This window comes from Dasypus novemcinctus, chromosome 26 (genome assembly GCF_030445035.2).
Source record: "Dasypus novemcinctus isolate mDasNov1 chromosome 26, mDasNov1.1.hap2, whole genome shotgun sequence".
In the NCBI taxonomy this organism is placed as follows: domain Eukaryota; kingdom Metazoa; phylum Chordata; class Mammalia; order Cingulata; family Dasypodidae; genus Dasypus; species Dasypus novemcinctus.
The window spans coordinates 24,690,827-24,713,349 of NC_080698.1; the positions used below are offsets into that span (position 1 = coordinate 24,690,827).

The following is a 22,523-nucleotide window of genomic DNA, read 5'->3' on the forward strand; positions in this document are numbered from 1 at the left end:
TAGTAACATAATTGAGGATATATTTAGTTGGAGAAAGTTCCTGAGACTAAGGAGTGGATTTAGGGGTACAATCTTGCCTTGTAGAAGGAAGGACAAAGACAAGATTCAACTACTCAGTGAGTAGGGCTGTGATCTCCCCTTAGCTGGGAAGCCATGGTGAGGTTTGCATGGAGAGCATGAGCAACCCCTTCATTGATAGTGGCTTCAAATGGAGGTCATCCAAGCCTTCCTTAAATACCTTGTTAAAATGAATGTATTTGGCAAAAACTTTAGTAAAACCTCACTGAAGTAAAATTTGTTTGCGTAGGAAAGCAGATGTGGCTCAACTGATAGAGCATCTGTCTACTATATGGAGGGACAGGTGTTCAATACCCAGGGCCTCCTGACCCGTGTGGTGGACTGGCCCACATGCAGTGCTGCCCCACACATCGAGTGCGGTGCCACTCAGGGGTGTCCCATAAGGAGAGTCGCCCCATGTGAAAAAAGTGCAGCCTGCCCAGGAGTGGCACCACACACACAGAGAGCTGACACAGCAAGATGATGCAACCAAAAAGAAACACAGTTTCCCAGTGCCACCAGATAATACAAGCAGACACAGAAGAACACAAAACAAATGGACACAGAGAACAGACAACAGGGGGGAAAGGGAGAGAAATAAATAAGTCTTAAAAAAGAAATTTTGCTTACATAAATATATGCCCATGTGATCAAGAATCATCAGACCAAAACATAAAACATTTCATTAGCCCAGAAATTACCCTCATGCTACTTCACAATGTCCCCTCCAGAGGTGACCACTGTCCTGACTTCTATCACCATAGATTAGTTTTACCTATTCTTGAACTCCATACAAGTGGAATCATACGGCATGTATTTTTGTGTGTCTGGGTTTGCGGTTTATTCATATTGTTGAGTATATCTGTAGTTTATTTTTTTATATTGCTGAGAAATATTCCAAAGAAGATAACACATCAGCCGGTAAGCATATGAAAAGATACTTAATATCACTAGCTATTGAGGAAATGCAAATCCAAACCACAGTTATACCAGAATGAATTAAGTTTTTAAACAAAATTGGTCTTCTCATCTGTACAAGGCACCTACACAACACAAACAATAATAATAATAATAGTGCCCACCCAAGAGCATTTTAGGAATCGAATGAGAGGATGCATGTGAAGTACATAGTGCAATGCTGAGTTTTTAATAGGTTTGAAATCAATGTTGTTTGTTTGTTTATTTTCACCCTCTAATAAGGAGAGAAGGCAAATCATACTAATTATAAATATAAGCAGATGATTAGAAGTGCTAAATTAGAGGTAAAATGTTCCTTGGGGATATGGAGGTTAATTTTGGTGAGAGAATTCTGGTAAGGCTTCTCATAGGATTTATAGAAAGTAGTAATGTGTCAGCCTAGGATAAAAGAACCACAACTCTAATTTTCATGAAAAATTATACAATAGGAGGCAACATGATATAATAAAAAGAGCACCAAGTTTGAAGTTCCACAGTCTTAAGTTTGAATCTAGACTCATCTACTTATTAGCCATAGGATCTTGGACAAGTAATCTCCCGACGCTTCAATTTAATCATTTGTAAATGATGACAATGGTTGTTGTGAAGATTAAAATAAATATGTATAAACCACTGCAATAACTTCTGACACCAAGTACAGTGCAATTTTGATTCTAGCTACCCAGAGTCAAGCCATACTCTACAGGTTAAGGGCACAGTCCTCTACAAGACTGCCCTCTCTCCAGAGACCAAGCGCAAGTTCAGGGGTTCCCAAGGCACCCACACTTCTGACCACCTGGCTAAAATTTGGCACTTCTCACCACCCCCTCGGATTCAATCAAGGCTAGAAAGACAAAGAAGCCAAGAAAGTCCTATACTTTTATTACACTTTATTATAGTGAAAAGGACACAAATAAGAGGAGGTGCAAAGGGCAAGGTCTGGGAAGGTCTCAAACACAAAACTTCCCTGACCTTTCTTGGTGGAGTCAGAATGTGTCACCCTCCTAGCACAGCAATATGCATTACCAATTGTGGGCACTCTCCTGAGTATCCAGAGTTTTTATGGTTTGTTGTTTTTTTTTAAATAGGCATAATTGATTAAATCAATGCCCATGTGGTTGAGTTTGGTCTCCAGGCCCCCTCCCCTTCCCAGAGGTCCAACTGATATGAGGTGGCTCAAAACCCCAAGCCCCCTAATCACATGGTTGGTCTTTCTGGTGTGGCCAGCCCCACCCTAAAACGACTGGTGATTCTGGCCCCATCCAGAGTCATGTCCTTAGTATAAACTATCAGATGTGGTTCAGGGCCCAGCTTGGACAACAAAAGACATGCCTATCATGGGAAATTCCAAGGGTGTAGAGATTACCCACTCCCAGGAACCTTAACAAAGGCCAGACCTTTTTTCGGAGGCCACATTCTTTATTGTATAAACACCTAGCATAATATTGATTATTTAATACATACATACATATATATATATGTATTTTAGGAGGTACTGGAATTGAACCTAGGACCTCCTACATTGTAGCAGACACTCAACCACTTGAGGTGTATCTGCTCCCAAATGCATACATTTAGCAATCTTATAAACTGAGTAAGAAACTAAGTGTCCGCACACTCTCAGCCTCTTGGTTTGGAGGTGGGATGAGTTCTTTTCTAAAAAGAATATGATGACCAACCTGATGGCATTTGCCCACAACAATGACTCCTACAGTGGTGACAGGATGTTCAGAACAAGATGTTCTGAAACCCACACCCACCCCCAAAAAATTATTGATGAAATCCCTGAGCTTCCTGAACCCCCAGCAAAGAACTTAGCAGCTGAGAAAGAAAGAAACCAAACCATCAAAGGCAAGTGTCTTAGAACCTCACTCCTATTACCTGCTATTTAATTACTACTGATTAGGAAGGGGGGAAGTAGACTGAAGTACGAGTATGAACCTGATAAAAACTTCTCTGAGACGGCGTTTTTTTCTCACTCAAATAATTCACCAAACCTTAAGCATCATTAATACCATGCTACCATCATACCTGCACGAGAAGAAGGTTATCATTCAAACCTCAGATTCCCAATATTTTGCTTCCATCATCATCATCATTGTCATCATCATCATCACGGTCTTGCCCATTTGCCCACCCCTCCAGTCCATTCCATACTCTGTTTCTCTTTGTGCCCAGGAGGCTCATTACTACAGACTCCATATCCAGTACCCCTTGCTGCTGGTTTCCATATGGGCTTTAGCAACAAAGGCACAGGCTGGATGGAGATCAGAGCATGGGATATGTATTAGTCAGCCAAAGGGGTGCTGATACCAGAAATCTGTTGGCTTTTATAAAGGGTATTTATTTGGGGTAAAAACTTACAGTTACCAGGCCATAAAGCATAAGTTACTTCCCTCACCAGAATCTATTGTCATGTGCTGGGGCAAGATGACTGCCAACATCTGCCAAGAGTTCAGGCCTCTTGAGTTTCTCTCTTCCCAGGGCTCCATTTCTCTCTGGGCTCAGCTGCCATGCTCTCTCCACAAGGCCAGCTATAGACTATCAGGGGAATGGCTCTGTCTCTCACCCTGGGGCTTCTGCCATGTCTAAGGAACCATCTCTATTCCTCTGTGTTCTTCTCCTGTGTGTTCACTTCCCAGACTCCAGCTCAAAAACTCCAGCATCAAACTTCAAACATCAAAACTCCAACTAACTCCTCTGCTCTGCCCTGTAGTTTTATCTTCCTACTGGTGTGGTCCAATCAAAGCCCTAATCATAATTTAATTCCATCCAAGAACAGACCAGTTTACAAACATAATCCAATATCTATTTCTGGAATGCATAAACCATATCAAACTGGTACAGGGTATTTCTCCCACTCCCTTCTGCTCTGCCAACATGTCTAGCAGGAGCTGCCCTCCTCCAGTTGCAGCTTCTGTCAAGTGGTCCCTGCTCCAAGAATCTAGTTCTCTGTGGGTTCTAAAATACTTCCTCCCCTCCTTGGTCCTTCAGGACCAAGGGAGGTAACAGCTTCCCATTGTTACCATCTCTGGGGGCCTCAGCAGTCATGTTTAGTTTTCTAACCCTGCCCACCCGTTCTGAATTAGTCTCTGGTGCAGCTCTCTCTGAGCTGAATTTCCTGTATCCTGCCAGGACCCCGATGACACAGTCATCTCTAACATCATCTTCTAGGCCTTAGATTGACTTATTATTTATTGATTGCTCACTATGAATCAGGCTCTGTGCTGAGGGCCTCACCAACATTTATTCATTCCATCTTCACAATAAGTCCAAAGTACTATTTTATAGGTGAGAAAATAAGCCTAGCAATATTAAAGATCTTTACCTCAGTGGCAGAGTCAGACTCTGAGCTCAGGTCTTTCTCCTCCAGAGCCTCTCTCTATACCCACTACCAACAATTACCCAATACAGTTGCTATCAGAATCACCAGGAGTGAATGTTAAAAACTCAGATTCTGGGAAATCTACCCTCAAGCTCCCCACAGTGAGTTTGGCTCAGGGCTGTCACCCTGACTCAAAGGAGGTCATTTTATAGGTTGACAACCTTTGGGGTGGTTTGGCACTGTGACCGTCCCGTCGGAACTACGGTAATTAACTGGGCTAATCAAAATCTCTCTCCCAAATTTGGAGGCAAAATGCTAAGGAAATTGGTCAGGGGGGTAGAAGGAAGTGAGAAGAGCAAGCCCACATGGTGGCCAGAGTATATGGAAGAAGAGTGGTGGGAAGCAGGCAGTGAGGCAGTGGCGTGGTCATGCTGATGGTGAATCAAGGTGGTGATGGTGATGGTGATCAGCAGTAAGATGATGGTATCCCAGGCGGCCAACTGTTAGCCTGAACAAGGCTGTTCTTGACTTCCCTTGAAATTTCCATCTCCTCTCCCCCATCAACTCACCAGCAACTTAAGCAATAAGCAATCTTTGGGTATGTCTTTCCTGAAACACTCTCATCTGACTGAGTCAATTTGTCCTCCAGTTGTCATAGAAAGAACTCTTAGCCTTTTTACCACTCTCGCTGCATTTATTCTGTTCACCTTACCAGCCATTATTCACACTGAAGCCAGAGTTAAAATGAATTCTATTAAGCTCCAGGCTTAAAATCCACAAATGGTGCCCCATTTTTTGAGATAGAGTGGAAACTCCCTACCATGTCCTGCAAATTTTTGCATCATCTACCCACCCTGCTTCCTCCTCTTCAGCCTCAGCTTGAACCGCCACTCCTTCGCTCTCTGGTCCAGCCACACTGGCCCTCTTTCCATCTCTCGTGTCCAGCACGCTCCCTTTTGCTGCAAAGTTTAGCAGAGGGATTCCTTCTGCCTACAGTAAGGGTCTCTTCATCTTCCACCTAGTTAGCTCTTACTCATCTTCGAGTATCACTTCCCCGCAGATGCCACCCCGAACTTCATGGCTAATGCTAATCTCTTATCACCCCCCTTTCATAGTTCTGTTCACAGAGGCAATTTTTGTGTGATTGACCGATTAATATCAGTCACCGCCTGGAAGGTCCCTAAAAGCATCTGACTTTGCTCACTATTGTGTCCCCAGTACCCTACAGTGCTTTGCCCAAAGCAGGCACTCAAATATTTGTTGAATGAATGAATGATTTAATGTGTACAAACAATGACACTGAAGAAAGCTTATTCTAAAACTTCTGTTGTCTGGTTGTCATGGAATGAATGACAATAGTAACAGTGGGCAAGTGACTGTTGCTAAGGAAAGGTGAACACACAGCAGGAGTGCAGAGTATGTGCGGCTGTAGACACAGTACCCAGGCCCAAGTGCTCCACTCAGAAGGGGAACCCCAGCCTTCTGCAGCCCCAACAGCCACCTTAGCACCTAGGAAAATGCCCAGAAGGTCAGTGGCACTTGGCTTTCTTTTACTGAGTTTCACTTAAGCTTGCTGATGTATTTCAAAGAGTTTATATCAGCAGCCTGATAGACAAGATATTGCAAGATATTAAAAATATTAAAGTTCAGCTTTAAACTGAATTGGAAAGACAAAGGGAGCTAACTTGCAGCTATGACTGCGAACTGAAAAGATGATGTGATTAAGCAAACATATTTGATTGCCTCTTGAGAATCATTTGTAAATCAAAGTTAGTATTGATGTTAACAGTATAGCATAATTCTTTCAAATTATCCACAAAAGAGGGAAATTGTTTCGTATCATTCAGAAATGTAAAATTAGGGCTATTAAGTCATAAACATTCTTTCCCATGTAACTCTTTTTAAAGGGCCTATTTTAATTTAAAAACTTTTTATTTTTTTAGACACTTAAAAGTACAAGTCTTCTACGAGGCTGGGGTGGGAGATATGGGATAAACTGCATAGCTCTCACTCTCAAGGGCCTCATGGACTAAGGTGAAAAACAGAAAATAGGTAATGTCAAGAAAAACTAGCATATACCATGTTGCAAGGGCACATGTGCAAAAAGCAAATATGTCAAAGAGGCAGAGGAATCCATCCTATGAAGGAGATGATAATGGTGCTAAGTTTTAGAAACTGAAGAGGAATTCACCAGGAAGCCTGAGAGGTGTCCATCATCACAGTCTAGCTTCTTAATTTTACAGATGAGGAAAAGGAGACCACCAAAGCGGTTGATCCCCCAGCTAGTCAGGCCCAAACCGAAAGTTCCATTTAGGAAGCTGTCAAACGTATGACCAGGTTCTGTGGCTTTTATTGGCTTTCTCAAAAACCACCCCAGCCATGGGGTATTGAAATATCAAGCAAACTTCTATTTGCTTTTCTAAGGAGGCAAGATTCATCTCCCTGCCTCTAATCTGGCCTTTGTCCAATCTATTTCTGACATAGCAGGTGAAATAATTTTCCAAAAAGCAAATCTGATCATGTCATTCTCTTACCTCCTACTGTCTTTAGAATTAGAGCCTGAGTCCTCCATAAAACTTCCAAGCCATGCTCTGGCCTTCGCCATCTTGTGTCATATCTCTGTCCTTCTCCAGTTCCAGCCAACCTGCACTTCCTTTGGTTTTCCAATCATGCCATGCTTTCTCCCTTTGCTTGTAACAATTTTCCTCTTTCTTCCTCTACCAATTCATTAGGTTCAGATAAAATGTCATTACCCTGATGTGTAGATGAGATTAGTCCTTCTCTCTCCTCTCCATGTGCTCTGCCAGCACTCCTTACTGAATTACCTGTCTGATATCAGTCTTCTGCACACGACTGCCATTCTCTGATGCTTCCCCACCCCCAGCATAGTACCTAGATTCTCAGGTAGGTAGGGTAAGTTGCTGGAACAAATAAACTTCAAAACCTCAGTGGTTTGAAGAGCAAGAAGCTTTTGTTTCTTCCTCATGTGACAGTACAGAGCGGGGTATCGGGTCTGTGGCAGCTCTACTCCTTGCAGCCTTATGAGGACGTAGACTGATGGAGGCACTGCCATCTTCACTGTGTGGCTTCCAAAGTCTACCTGATCATGTCCATCTCATTCACCTGGAAGTAGGAGGGAGCATGGAGGAACTTACATGGAGGGTGCTCACTTCCTTTGTACTTCCATTCTACTGCAGGAATCTAATCACATGGTCATATAGTTGCAAGGAGGGTTGGGATATGTGGGCTAGCTGGCCAGCCATCGGTCAGGCATTTCTTTACCATGTGACAAGGGGAGAAAGGATTTTGTTAGATAGTTGGCTGCTCTACTAAAATGCTCAATGGATATTTTTTGAATGCAAGAATAAAGTAATTTTTAATCACTATATTGCATTAGTTTAGAAGCTGATATCAGTCCCCAGACTCCCAGAATCATTTTATTTCTTTGATTTTCTTGGCAGCATTTCAATGTCCAAACAGCTGGCTTCAATAAAAGGTAAGGCATGGGTTGACTGAGATGTGTGTGCTTCCCCTGTAGTATGAGGGCATGTCAAGATTTAAAAATAATGGGACATCAAAGAATGCCATGGATGTAAGGGAACTTGTGGATAAATCATCTAACATTCAAGATGTTCTTTTTAAAGATTTTGGAGGTAAGGTCCAGCAATAAGAATAAGTTTGTCCAAACTAAGAGAGTCCACTAAAGGCAGAGCTAAGATGAGAGTGTGGTTCCTCCTACTCCTAATTCAGTGTCCCTCCCATGGGACTCTGTTGCCTGTCTACGGGCAGCATTCTCAGAGCAAAACCATGAGTATCTGACACATGAGTGTTTAGTGGAACTCAAGATGTAATCAGTTCCCAATGGCCTCTGTTGATTTAGTGGACACACTGTGTGACCGACTACCAAAGTGTAAATATCTGCCCCCAGAATTCAATTTGATAGATAAAATACCTTTAAAGTTAATAGCATTGCCATAGAAATAGCAATATAAGGGAAAAAATCCATTCATATACTTGGAATGTTTACAGAGTAATGAGCAGAGGCTGCTGTCCATTTTCCAAAAACACTCAGCAGGACATTACTGTTTTGCAGTTGTTTATCCTCTTAGATAGCCCAGTGAACTCCCCAAAAGAGATACTTTAAGATACTTTATACTTTTATTTCAGAAAGTCTCCATCTTGAAGAAAATATCACTTTTATACTATCACCCCACAGTGATAGTATTTCTACTTCACAATAACCACAATTAGCGTTTACTTTTGATAATGGCTCCATCACATTTCCAACTCAACTTTTCCCCTCTGTATAGTTGAGGGAGGATTTTAACATCTTTTTGCCCCAACATACAGACATACCATTCTTAGCACCAGATTCTGTAAATTAGGCTATTAAGGAACCACAGGCTAAACAAAGCTTATCCTCCCACAATGAGTTTTATTCAATGGTAAGCAATTATGAATATTATTAATATTTAAATTAATATTAACTGAAGTTAGGCATGAATAGATCTTGGAGTAGAAGTCAATATGAACACATTTTCTTTGCCAGCTGCTAGAGATAATGCCCTTGACACACTGTGGAGTAAGGATGCCCCACTGGGGGGTAAGGACACATGTTCACCTCTACCATTCAGAGTAGATTTACAGTGGAAACATTGAGAGGTACTGGAGTATTGGGAAAATCATCAGTCTAGAAAGAAGAGAGCAATGACTTAGAGTTTAGCTCTTCCATATGTGACCTAGATGAGCTTGGGCAAACCACTTCTCTCCTCTAGGCCTTCATTTTTTTCATTTGTAAAACTAACTGATATTCAGAAATGTTCTAAAATGAGGTGATTCTGGCAACCTGCTGTACTGAGTGTTGTATTTTGATTTCAATGAAGTGTCAGGATCTCAACAGATCAAGGCTTTCGTCATTGGTGTTGCCCTGTCCCAGGGCAGGTGAGGAAGAAGAGACAGTTATTCTGAAGTTCAAATCAGCTCTGTTCAATATTTATATACTGAGGCCCATGAGATGCCAGGGCCTGAGAAAGAATGCAAAAATAAATAAGATACAGTAACTGGCCTCAGACAATATACAGTCTAGAACACACTGTCCAATATCGTAGCCACTAGCCACGTCTAGCTATTGAGCACTTAGAAAAGTGGTTAGTTCAAATCGGGAAACGGACTTTGGCCCAGTGGTTAGGGCGTCCGTCTACCATATGGGAGGTCCGCGGTTCACACCCCGGGCCTCCTTGACCCATGTGGAGCTGGCCATGCGCAGCGCTGATGCGCGCAAGGAGTGCCGTGCCACGCAAGGGTGTCCCCCGCGTGGGGGAGCCCCACGCGCAAGGAGTGCGCCCGTGAGGAAAGCCGCCCAGCGTGAAAAGAAAGTGCAGCCTGCCCAGGAATGGCGCCGCCCACACTTTCCGTGCCGCTGAGACAACAGAAGCGGACAAAGAAACAAGACGCAGCAAAAAGACACCAAGAACAGACAACCAGGGGAGGGGGGGAATTAAATAAATAAATAAATCTTTTAAAAAAAAAAATTGAAAGGCAAAGTGTAAAATATAGGGAAACAGATGTGGCTCAACCAATTGGGCTCCCATCTACCATATAGGAGGTCCAGGGTTTGATGCCCAGGGCCTCCTGGTGAGGGGAAGTGGGCCCACGCGTAGTGCCAGCCCATGTGGGAATGCAGCCCTGCTCAGGAGTGTGGCATTGTGTGGGAATGCCTTTCCACACAGGAAAGCCACCCCACATAGTAGTACCGTCTAACACGGAGAGCTGGCGCAGCAAGATGACACAACAAGAGACACAGAAGAGAGAAAATAAGAAGCAGCAGAACAGGGAGCTAAGGTGATGCCAGCGAGTAATCGCCTCTCTCCCATTCCGGAAGGCCCCAGGATTGGTTCCTGGAGCCACCTAATGAGAATACAGGCAGACACAGAACAACACACAGCGAATGGACACAGAGAGCAGACAACGGGGGGAATAGGAGGAATGGGGAGGGGGGAAATAAATAAAATAAATCTTTTTAAAAAGTGTAAAATATATATCTTATTTAAAAGTCTTAGTAGAGGAAAAAAGAATACAAAATAGCTCAATGTTTATATTCATCACATATTGAAATGATAATTTTTTTTTTTTAAAGATTTATTTATTTATTTAATTCCCCCCCTCCCCTGGTTGTCTGTTCTTGGTGTCTATTTGCTGTGTCTTGTTTCTTTGTCCGCTTCTGTTGTCGTCAGCGGCACGGGAAGTGTGGGCGGCGCCATTCCTGGGCAGGCTGCTCTTTCTTTTCATGCTGGGCGGCTTTCCTCACGGGCGCACTCCTTGCGCGTGGGGCTCCCCCACGCGGGGGACACCCTTGCGTGGCACGGCACTCCTTGCGCGCATCAGCACTGCGCATGGCCAGCTCCACATGGGTCAAGGAGGCCCGGGGTGTGAACCGCGGACCTCCCATATGGTAGACGGACGCCCTAACCACTGGGCCAAAGTCCGTTTCCCCAATAATATTTTTATATATTGGGTTAAATAAAATACATTATTAAAATATATGCTTAACCTTTTTGTTTCATAGACCCCTTTACCATTCAGGTGAAAACCACAGACCCCTTAGTAAGTCTCCACTATACTGTCTATTATTTAATAAATACATCACACCCACACCAAACACATCCCCACAAGAATAAAGTTTTCTTGAGTTTCAATTCAAACTCATGAACCCCTTGTTAAGAACCCCAGTATTAAAATTAGTTTCACTTGTTTTGTTATTTTTCTCTTTTACAATGTGGCTACAAGAAAATGACCACTGTGGCTCACATTATACTTCTTTGGACAGCACTGATCTAAAAGGTAATTTAGACAAAGCAAGCAAAGTATTTCAATGAGGAGGTTATAGTAGGGTTTTGTTCAGCATATTACAGAAGGGCAAGGGGGGAACATGTAGCCCCTAGGGGTTCAGGAAAGAGTTCTGCAAAATGTACTGCCTGAAAAACAACAGCAAGAAGCAGTGTGCAGATAAATTGAGCAAGCTACTTAATCTCTCTGGACCTCAGTCTCCTCATCTATGAAACACAGCTGACACTAGTACCCACCTCAGAAAGTCACCTATCGCTGCCATGGCATATGGAGTAAGCTCCCTCATCATTCATCACTGTTGTCCACCAGAACAAAAGCTCCACAAAAGAGGGATTACTCTCCTTGGTATTGTTCACTCTTCTGTCCTCCGAACTAGAACAGGGCCTGGCATTAAATACTTACCAATAAATACTTGTTGAATGAATAGAGTGTGTAGGAAACATCACCCAATTCCATATTAATAAAGTAAAAAGTGAGCTAAGGCATAGCAGGAGGGAGAAATATGAAGAGGCACGGTTAACTGCTTTCTCTTCCACCCCCACACCCCAGGCAAGAGAGCCAATAAAAAACACCAAAGGAGAAACATCAATCCCTTGAATTTTTAATAGCACTTAGCCCTTATAATATGCTTTAAAATACTCACTCCTAGCTCTGTGAGGCAGAGAGGGCAAGAGTTAAGAGACAACATGCTGGGTTTATTAAGGGAAGAATCCAACCATAAAAACAGGAAACCAAAAGTTCTCACAAAATGTCACCAGTGTTGGTAGGATAACCAGAGGTCCCTGTTATCTTTTATTTTTAATGATTCCTATTTCTGTTTTTATCATGAGCATATGCTATCTTACTCTAAAAAAATGTATGCTATTTTTTCAAAGAAAAAAGGAGAAGGAAGGGAAAGTGGCTAGTCCAGATGGATGGGGATCCAGAGTGCAGCCAGACCCAAACTTCATCAGAGGGTTGGAAAAATGTCTGGATTCCAAGCTTCCATACAGATGCCCTTGCAAGGAATTTCCATAGTGGCAGATCTTTGAGGTCAGACAGAACTTCAAAGCCTTCCTCTGCCACTTCTAGCAATGTGACCTTAAGGTTCTTAATCTCTCCATGCATCAGTTTCCAATATGTAGAAGGGAAACACAAATAGTTCCTGCCTCTACCAATTTTACTAACAAATAAGATTATGATTGAAAGGTTCCTGGCACATAGTAAACAAGGAAGGTGTCTAGCATTATTTTCAAGTTACTCACAGTTGAAAATCCACTCCTTCCTCACCAGCAGGGGATACCCAGGTGAGCAAATAATTAGTGACTGCCATGAAAAATCTTATATCCAGTAGATCCACTTATTCAAGAGCCCTAGCTAATTATTCTTTACTATTAATTATTAAATCAATAGTAAAAATGACAGAAGGCATATCTGATTTCTAAGGAACTAATTTTGCCTTTTCCAAGCAATCTGCTTCTTAAAAACAAAATTATTTGTAAACAGAAGTTATTCTTCAGTCTCTTAAAAATCAAAACTACTGCAAAAAACATAAAAATAAAACACACTGAGGCACAACACCCCACCTCCTCAAACACACCCTCTCCACCCCAACCCCCTGCCCCATCCCCAGGAAAGGTAGAACAAAGCTAAAAGAAATGTGCCCATCTTCTTGTGGTGTCATGAGCCAAAAAATGTTAGTCAATTAAGAGCAGTCCCAGCTCTAAATATCAGTTCCTTTGGTATGGCAGAAGTAGAGGGAAGTGGTGGCTAAGTACTGGGGGGAAAGAAGCTAAAAAGAATCAGGGAATTTTCTAAGACCAGAGGTCTAGGCTGGATGAAGGGTCAGTCACTGTAAGTGTTTAGAAGTTGTAAACATAAGGCCCTAGTCAAAGGCCAGGATGAGGCTGGGAATCAGAACAAAGGAGAAAAGCAGAAAATAAGACATTAAGAACACAGGTTTTAAAGCCATTCATTCAACAAATATTTGTTCAACACTTACCATGTGCTAGGCACTATTCTAAGTGCAGAGGATTCAACAGAAAACAAGACAGGCAAAAAAATCCATGTCTTCATGACACTTATGTTTTTGACATAGATTCAAATCCAAGCTCTTCCACTTCCATTTACTAGTTGTTTGTCTTCAGCAAGATCATATACTGTATTCATGTATAAAACAGTATAATAATAGAGGGACAAACTATGTTCATGGATTGGAAGACTCAACATAGAGAAGATGTAATTCTTCCCAAACTGATTTATAGATTTAAAATAATTCCTATCAAAATCTCAGCAAAGAATAAGCTTGTCTGTCTACAAACCATGAATTACAGAAAGGGAAAAGTCCCTATAAGAGCCAAAACAATTTTGAAAAAAGAAAGTGGCAGGAATCATTCTCCCTGATATTAAGGCTTATTATATAGCTGCAGTAATCAAGACAGTATGGTATTGGTGGAGAGATACACACATAGATATGGAACAGAATAAAGAAACCAAAATAGACCTCACAAATATGTCCAACTGATTGTTGACAAAGGTGTAAAAGCAATTCAGTGAGGGAAGATAGCCTCTTCAACAAATAGTGCTTGGGCAGTCATCCATAGGCAAAACACACACACACACAAACACAAATGCAAAAACCTCTGCCTAAGCCCTAAATCTCACACTTTATACAAAAATTAACTCAAAATGGATGACAGGCTTAAATGTAAAACATTAAAACTTTTAGGAAAAAATTTGGACTTCATCAAAATTTAAAACTTTTCCTCTGCAGAAGATCCTGTTGAGAGGATGAAAAGACAATTCAGAGACTGGGAGAAAATATTTATAAATTTATAAAATTTACAAAGGAGGTATACAAGAATATACGAATTTTGGTAATAGAAGGTGATGATAGTAGCACAAGATTGTGAATGTAATTAACATCCCTGAAATACATATAGTTATTTTCAGCATTGAATTGTGGTTAGAAGGGGAAATGTCAGGTTGTATATATGGTACTAGAATACAATTTTTAAAAAATTATCCATGGAACTGCACAACACTGAATCCTAAGTTAAACAATGAACTATACTTAATAGTGCTATTATGAAAATATGCTTTCATCAATTTTAACAAATGTACCACACCAATCCAAAATGTTAATATGGTATATGGGAATCCAGTATCTTATGCATGATTGTTCCGTAAACCCACAACTTCTCTAAAAAATAATTAAGAATATATAAACCTAACATTTGAAAAAACTCCAATTGGAAAATTGGCAACAGACATTAACAAATGTATACATTTCATGAAAGAAGATTTACAGATGACAAATAAGCACATGAAAAGATTTCAACATTAGCCATTAGTATATACAAACTAAAACCACATTGGGATATCCCTACACACCTATCAGAATGGCTAAAAATTAAAAATAAAATAAAATAAAAAACACTTGACCACACCAAATGCTGGCAAGGATGGAGAATACCTGAATCACTCATGCATTGCTGATGGAATGGAAATGGTACAGGCATGGTACAGGCAGCATGGAAAACAGTTGTTTCAGTTTTTCTTAAAAAACTAAAAATAGACTTAACATATAACCCAGCAATTGTACTCTTTGGCATTTATTCCAAAAATGAAAAATTATCTTTATAACAAATGTTTATGGCAGCCTTATTCATAATAGCCAAAAACTGAGACAACCCAGATGTCCTATAATAGGTGAATGATTAAACAAATGTGGTACATCCATATCATGGAATACTCAGCAATAAAAAGGAAAAAATTATCCATATACAATACACACAACAACTTAGATGAACTTCAAGGGCATTAGGCTGAATGGGAAAAAAAGCAATCTCAAAAATTTCATATTGTGATTCCATTTATATGAAATCCATGAAATAACATAATCATAGAGATGGAGACTAGTGATCTCCAGGGACTGGGGATGGGAGCAGGGAAAAGGGTTCATGTAGCTATAAAGGGGTAGCACAAGGGAGTTTTGTCGTGATGGTACAAATCTGTATCTCTTAATTTAGTGTTAGTTGCTCAAAACTACATGTGATAAAATTCTATAAAAATACACACATACATGCACAAATGAGTAAAATCTGAACAAGCTCTATGGACTCTTTATCAATGTCAATTTCCTGACTTCTATATTGTATTCTAGTTAAGCAAGATGTCAGCATAGGGTAGGGTGCACAGGATCCCCTTGTACACTTCTTTGCAACTTCCTGTGAATCTATAATTATTTCAAAATAATTTTAAAAGTACAATAAAAATTTGAATGGTATTATAATTCCCTTTGTTATTATGAGAAGCAAATATGCAATTTATGTAAAGTTTCTGGCACATAATAGATGCTTTTCCAGCCAGGCTTCTCCTTACACATATGTCTTCACTTGCTTTAGGTTAGAAATGATGAGCAGATTCTGAGGAGCCTGGAAAAGGGTCGTCCAGATGGGCAAGACAAGAGAGTCCTAACGATTTAAGCTTCAGGCTAGTTGGAGAGGAATATGGCCTCAGGGAATGGGGAGGGCACACATGTCCTCACACAGCAGGGAGGGATGCCAAGACATTGACGAGAATGCTTTGCCTGGTGTTTGTATACACAAAAATTATAATGTCACAATTTAATCTGGGCCCTGCTCCCAGAGATAGTGAGGGTTGAAGAAACCCACTTATTTCCTCCCTTCATTCATTCCTACTTTTCTCTTAACCCTTGTCCTTACCTCTCACCTTTAATTGACAAATTGGAAAGCTAAAACCCTTCAATGCTTTCTTTACACTTTGGAGGAAATCCAAATTCCTTTCCATGGCCTACAAACCCTGTACCATAGGGGCCTGCTTGCCTTTCCTATACCCTTCCAGCTTGTAATCCCAGCCCGCTCTCTTTTTCAAGCTCCTTCCCATCTCAGATTCCTCACGTCAGCTGCTCCCTGAGCCTAGAATACATATGGAGGAATAATTACAAATAATAGATGTACACACACACCCATATATAAGTCTCTTGATTATTTATCTCGCCACTTGATTGTAAGGTATATGAGGACAAGATGGTATCTATTTTTGCCCCCGCTGTGTGCTGAGATCCTCAGGAGAATACCAGGAACACAGTTAGTGCTCAATAAAAAAATTCATTTTGCTCTGACTCATCATCATTCTTTGAAACTGTGACTGTTACGTGTGACCTAGGCTGAAAGCCATAGGACTGTATTTTTCTTTCATTTGTATTCATTCAGTTTTTTTCCTAAGATTTATTTTTATTTCTTTATCCCCACCTCCCCGACCCCCACCCCCCCATTGTTTGCATTCGCTGTCTGCTCTCTATGTCCATCTGCTGTGTGCTCTCTGTGACTGTTCATGTTCTCTTTAGGAGGCACCAGGAACCAAACCTGGGACCTCCCATGTGGGAAAGAGGCATTCAATCACTTGAGTCACCTCAGCTCCCTGCTTTGCTTTGTCTCTCATTGTCTTTCCCCTTTGTGTCTCCTTGTTGCACCTGCCCATCACGTCAGCTCACTGTCTGCTCACCTTATCCAGGAGGCATTGGGAACTGAACCTGGGACCTTCCATGTAGTAGGCAGGAGCTCAATTGCTTGAGCCACATCCTCTTCCCATATGCATTCATTTAACAGGAACTATGAGCATCTCTTCTGTATCGGATATTTGTGCTGGGCCCTGGGAGTACGGTGATAAGAAAGATAAGATAAAAAGACATGATCCTTGACTTCATGGAGCTTGCCTTCTAGTTGGAGAGAAAGACAGCTAAATGCATAGCACCTGCAAAGTGTGTTAAGTTCTTTAGTAGGGGAAGGATTGGGTTCTAAGAAAACATGAGTGTAAGAATTTCCTTTACTGTGCCTTGTGCCAGTCTCTGTGTTCACTGGGTACTACCCACCACAAGGAATGAATCTAGCACAGCCCTTTCAAGGAGTTTAAGCCAGAGAAACTGGCTGGGAGTCACTGTGTTTGCAGCCACAGATCAAGGAGATACTTTAACCATCATTTGATGTGAAAGCTTCTTCTGGATCTCTTTCTGCCTAGGTGATGCTATGATGGACATAGAATATAAACTCCACAAGAGCAGAGCTTTTTTTTTTTCAGTAAGGTATCCCCAATGCCAGGACTGGGTCTAACACATAGCTGATGTTCCATAAATATTTGTGAATGAAATTACAGATTAGAAAACCAAGGCTTAGAGAGGTGGGATCTTTGGCAAAGGTTACAAGGCAAGCAGGAGATAAATCTCACCCCAATCCTCCCACTTCTAATTGCTATGAAAGGAACTTTTGTTGTTGTTTAAAGAGCCAGGATCAGATACTCGCATGCCCCACTCCCAGGTAGGAGCAAAGAGCCCAAGGACAGGCTGCACTGACATACACCTTCCAAACCTGTTCCCTACAGGCCCCGTTGGAAGATCCAGGCCCATGTCTGAAAAGGGGTTATTTATAACCTAGGATGCATTTTTCTATATTTCTGTTCTCATAGCTCTGGGGAAGGGCTCAGATCTGGAAAAGGCCATGGTCACCATCGCTCTGATTTTCAGAAACTTTTCTGACCCTGATGGAAAACTTGGAAAAGGCACTGCCAAAAATCTGCTGCAAACCCAATTTAGGAAGTTCACTGAGGTAAGGAGACTACCGTGTATGAAGAAACAGGTCCATGCCATAATGGCAGGCCCAGGGGGCCAGCAAATCCAGCTAAAAATCACCATCCTGTTTCATTCAATAAACACTTATTAAGCACCTACCCTAGTCCAGACGGTGAGTTGCCACAGGGGTTAATACAGTGTACAAACTAATAATGAAGTAGGGAAAACAAAACAGATATTCTGAGAATGTAATTAGAAATATTCAAAGGACTGCAAAAAGTAGATTATGAGTGAGAGAGTATAAAAGAGAGACTATCCTGGGGGGTCAAATATGAACCCCTGGGAAATTAATGTATAGCTGTGATCTGAAGAATGGGCAGGAGTTGGTAAGGCAAGGAGAGCAAGGAAAATTAAATTTCAAGCAAAGGGAATGGCATGTTCCAAGGTCCTGAGGCTGGTATGGCCAAAGACTTAGGAAGCCAGTGGCAAGCAAGAGGGGAACAGCCCTGGAAAGTGACAGGAGATGAAGCTGGGAAGGTGGGCAGAAGCCAGATCTTATGGAGGCATAGCTTAAAGGCAGGAGAAAACCAGGAATGGTTTCTAAAATCCAGATTAATACCTTACACCAGCTGCAGTGTGGACAATGGACTGGGGTGGGTAACTGTGGCTAAGCAATCCGAACAAAAGAGGACAAAGGCTCAGGCTCAGGTAGAGAAGACCGAGGGAAACAAATACGAGAAACATTTGGTGGGTAGAATGAACAGAATTTGATCTTAGATTAGCTGTGACAGCTGATGGTCATGAGAGAGTGAAGAGTGATCCCTTCGTTTCTGGCCTGGGAAAGATGATGGGTGGGTCCCCTTCCCAAAGAAGAGAAAGACTGGGGTAAGAACATTCAGGGTGTGGCAGGAGTGGGGAGAAGATGATGAGTTCAAATAGGAGGTATCAATTTTAAGTTGTCCATGAAACAGTCAAGGGGAGACACAGACAACAATAGGATATATGAATTGGAAGGTCAGAATAGAAATCTGTGTTTGAAATATAGACTTGAGAGTTAACAGTACGTAAATAATCACTGACCTGAAGAGAGTGACTGAGATCACTTCGAGATAAATTTCTCACACTCGAGTCATTTGGGTACCGTATTAAATATTTTCTCCATATCTGCCTACAGCCAGTACTATCATTTTTAAAGTTAATGCTGTACTTAAATAAATTTATTTCTTAAGTACATTTTATCACTGTTATAAATGTAAATTCAGTTGGCTAAAGTGGAAACCAATAGTAAAAATAATGAAAAGATGACTTCATTTTTAATATCTATTCTTGTATCACCTAAAATTGTATTACATTCTACCCCAGCAGTATGTGTTCTTACTTTGGGAAATACTGGCCTAGAGAAAATGTGTAAGAAGAAAAGAGGTCTCATGCAGAGCTTAGAAATACCAATGTTTACTGGCAGGTAGAACAAAAAAACAAAATGTAAAAGGAGACAGAAATTAAGGTTCCATGTGTGTTCTGAGGTTTAAAAAGACAACTATATTAATTTCCTGTGTGTATGTGTGTGGGGGGCTATGGTGTGAAACATGGAAAAATAACTAGAAAGAGATGTAAACAATAGTTAGCTATTTTGGGGTGATGAGATAAAGGGTTATTTTTACAATCTTTTTAAAAAATTTTTTTCTTAATATTTTATATTAAGCATACTACTTTTGAAATAATTCTTTAAGGAAAGCTGTATTTTTCAAGCACACTTATCAGGAAGAACTTGACAGGAGATAAAAACCTGTGGGGAGTCTTCAAAGAAAGAGTGCGTGAATAGATCTAATAAAATTTACCTGCATCATCAGAGGCCAAAAGAAATGACATATCCCAGAAAGGAAATAGACCCCTTACCTGGTGGCCTGGCAAATCCTCAGTGAGACTTAACAAGTATGAACATGAGGTCCTAGAGGATGAATCATCCTCATTTATTTCATCTTCCATAACACGAGAGTAAAAAATATTAAAACCAATCTTGAGTAAAAACACCTGGTCTGCGACCTTAAGTGCAGGCTAACCCCAAGAAAGGCAGCCAGTTTCCAAATCTCTCTATCAGCAGATGGACCCAGGCTTCAGAGTACTGCTGCCCTCCTCTCTAGATGAGAGACACAAGAAAGCAGAGCCACCCTTCACGGGACATGAAGGGGCTGCTCATCCCAGAGCGTTCTTGGTATCAGTGGTGATAGTTTAACTTCACTCAGCAAACATGGCTGAATGCTACCGTTGACCAGATGCCAGGTTCTGCAAGATTCCCTAAGGCAGGTGCATGCACTTGAGTCAATGGATAGGACAGCAGGGGTTCACTTCACTGCTAACTGGGCTTTCTCCTAAAACCCCACTGAAGAATTCTGTGGGAAACTGGGCTGGATCTTTTGGCTGAAGCCTGGGTTCTAAGGGGAACGTCTCCTTTCCCATAAGCCCAAAGATAATTCTTGGTATCTCAACATTCTATAACCAGTCTGTTGTAATAAGGTGGAGCCTAAAGGCACTACTAAGAAGATACAAAAACAAGATGGCTGGCATGGCCCAAAAGACTGAAACTGGATTCGTTCCCTGAGCTTATAATACACAGATAGGAGGAATAGGAGAAAGACCTACACCTATCTCTGACCTTTGAGCAAACATTGGCCCATTCTGCTGGCAAGTGGTTTGATCATTGTCTTAGAATCTGGCCCTTTCATACAGCATTTGGCTCCCTTGCAGAGAGAAGTGGAAAACTCCCTTCTCCTTCACTTGGATTTTGACCTTTGAAGAGAGCCAGCCTAGAGAAACAAAAATGGGTCTGAGCCTATAAGAGGAATGTCTCATCATTCCAAAATGCCTTAGTCATTGCCATGATGGTGTTTTTTGTTTTTACAGCTAGCACATGGGGGATTATTTTTGGCTTAACTAGCTGAATATAACAATGAATCAAATGACCTTAATGTTTTTAATGCCACTTGGAAAGCTACTTCTCAAGCTCTGGTTTGACACTGAAAAGCTTCTCCAATTTTATACTATTGGCATTTTTACCCTTAGTCTGACTGTTTATGAGGACTATGAATTTGGGTTTGATTTATGATCAAGCTGTATGCCAAATCAATCTTCCCAAGCACACATTTTCTTTTTGGTATTTTATTCCATATTTCTGGATAATCTTATTGTTCAGGTAAACACATAATGGACAACTCCTATAAGAAAGAGATTAAATTTTGAAAATCTGGGAAGTGGATTTGGCCCAACTGATAGAGCATCCATCTACCACATGGGAGGTTCAGGGTTCAAACTCAGGGCCTCCTGACCCGTGTGGAGCTGACCCATGCGCAGTGCTAAATGTGCACAAGCAGTGCTGTGCCACACAGAAGTGTCCCCGCATAGGGGAGCCCCACGTGCAAGGAGTACGCCCCTCAAGGAGAGCCACCCCATGCAAAAAAAGCACAGGCTGCCCAGGAGTGGCGCCACACACATGGAGAGCTGATGCAGCAAGATGACACAACAAAAAGAGACACAGATTCCCGGTGCCGCTGACAAGAATGCAGGCGGACAAAGAAGAACACACAGCAAGTGGACACAGAGAGCAGACAATGGGAATGGGGGGAGAAATAAATAAAAATCTTTAAAAACTATTTTTTTTGAAAATCTGGAAACACAACAATATCTGCGTTCACAGAGAGGGAGAAAGCGTAGCACTTAAGAGCATGGGTTCTAGAATCAGATAGACTAGGCTTTGAATCCTGGTTCCATACTGAAAGCTGCCCAACTAGGGGCAAGTTACCTAATTCTCACTGAGTTTTTGACATTGCATTTGTAAAATGGGGATAGTGAAGTACATATTCAATAAGGTTACTGCAAGGATTAAAGGAAATGACCCATGAAAATATTTAACACAGTGCTTGACTGGTAGTAACTTGACATGTTATTGTTAATAATACATTTACTATATCTTCTTATCTATAGACCCAAGGTGGTACAATAAATGCAATTTTCACTAGTTCTTCTTTATTCTCCCAGGGACAAGAAACCAAACCAAAATACAGAGAGCTCCTTTCTGAACTCGATGAACACACAGGAAATAAGCTCGATTTCGAGGACTTCATGATCTTGCTCTTAAGCATCACTGTAATGTCAGATCTGCTACAAAATATATGGAGTGTAAAAATTATGAAATAACAGCTTTAAAAATACAGTTAAATGAAATAAAGGCAAGAGACACTGTTAAATGATTAGAGGTTTTTTTTTCCATCGTATTTTTAACTAATTGGACACACTGTTCAAGCAACTGGGATTACCAGGTTTGGTTCAGATTTCTAATATTCAGACCCAATATTATTCTAAATGCTTACTCATATTCTTCAGGAATATTTGAAAAATATGGTCTCTGGTTGCTTTGCAATATGATAGGTTTTATACCACTGATTGTCAGATTGCTTTTGCAGAGTCAATAGTGACTTAGAACACTCACTCATTCACTAAATGATACTTGTTGAGCACTTAATTTATGAAGGACAATACTGGGGATAAAGTGATGAACTGGCCAGACAGTTCCTGTCCTCATGGATCTTACAGTCTAGCAGAAGAGATGGATATCGAATGCCTTATTATATAAGGCATATATAATTAATTAGAATAAAGGCTACAGAATCCTAAAGGAGTGTATCACCTGACCTGGGCTCAAAGGTCAAAGATGCTCTTACTGACATTCTGTGAAAGGCAAAATCATAGAGAAAAATGAAAAAACAGATTAGTGGT

General features: G+C 41.1%; 1 protein-coding gene across 1 annotated transcript; it reads left to right on the forward strand.

The window, feature by feature from the left end:
* Positions 1–5,738: 5,738 nt before the first annotated feature.
* On the forward strand, positions 5,739–21,994 carry SNTN (sentan, cilia apical structure protein). The gene is made up of 4 exons (XM_004482458.4): positions 5,739–5,867; positions 7,801–7,835; positions 17,651–17,790; positions 21,786–21,994. The coding sequence occupies exons 1-4, from the start codon at positions 5,758–5,760 to the stop codon at positions 21,942–21,944; spliced, it is 444 nt and encodes a 147-aa protein (XP_004482515.1). The 5' UTR covers positions 5,739–5,757; the 3' UTR covers positions 21,945–21,994.
* Positions 21,995–22,523: the final 529 nt, after the last annotated feature.

Coding starts and splice junctions, on each gene's coding strand:
- SNTN (XM_004482458.4), top strand. CDS start 5,758: ATGTGCGGCTGTAGACACAGTACCCAGGCCCAAGTGCTCCACTCAGAA. Junction 5,868..7,800: donor CCTAGGAAAATGCCCAGAAG/GTCAGTGGCACT, acceptor TTTTCTTGGCAG/CATTTCAATGTCCAAACAGC. Junction 17,791..21,785: donor AATTTAGGAAGTTCACTGAG/GTAAGGAGACTA, acceptor TTATTCTCCCAG/GGACAAGAAACCAAACCAAA.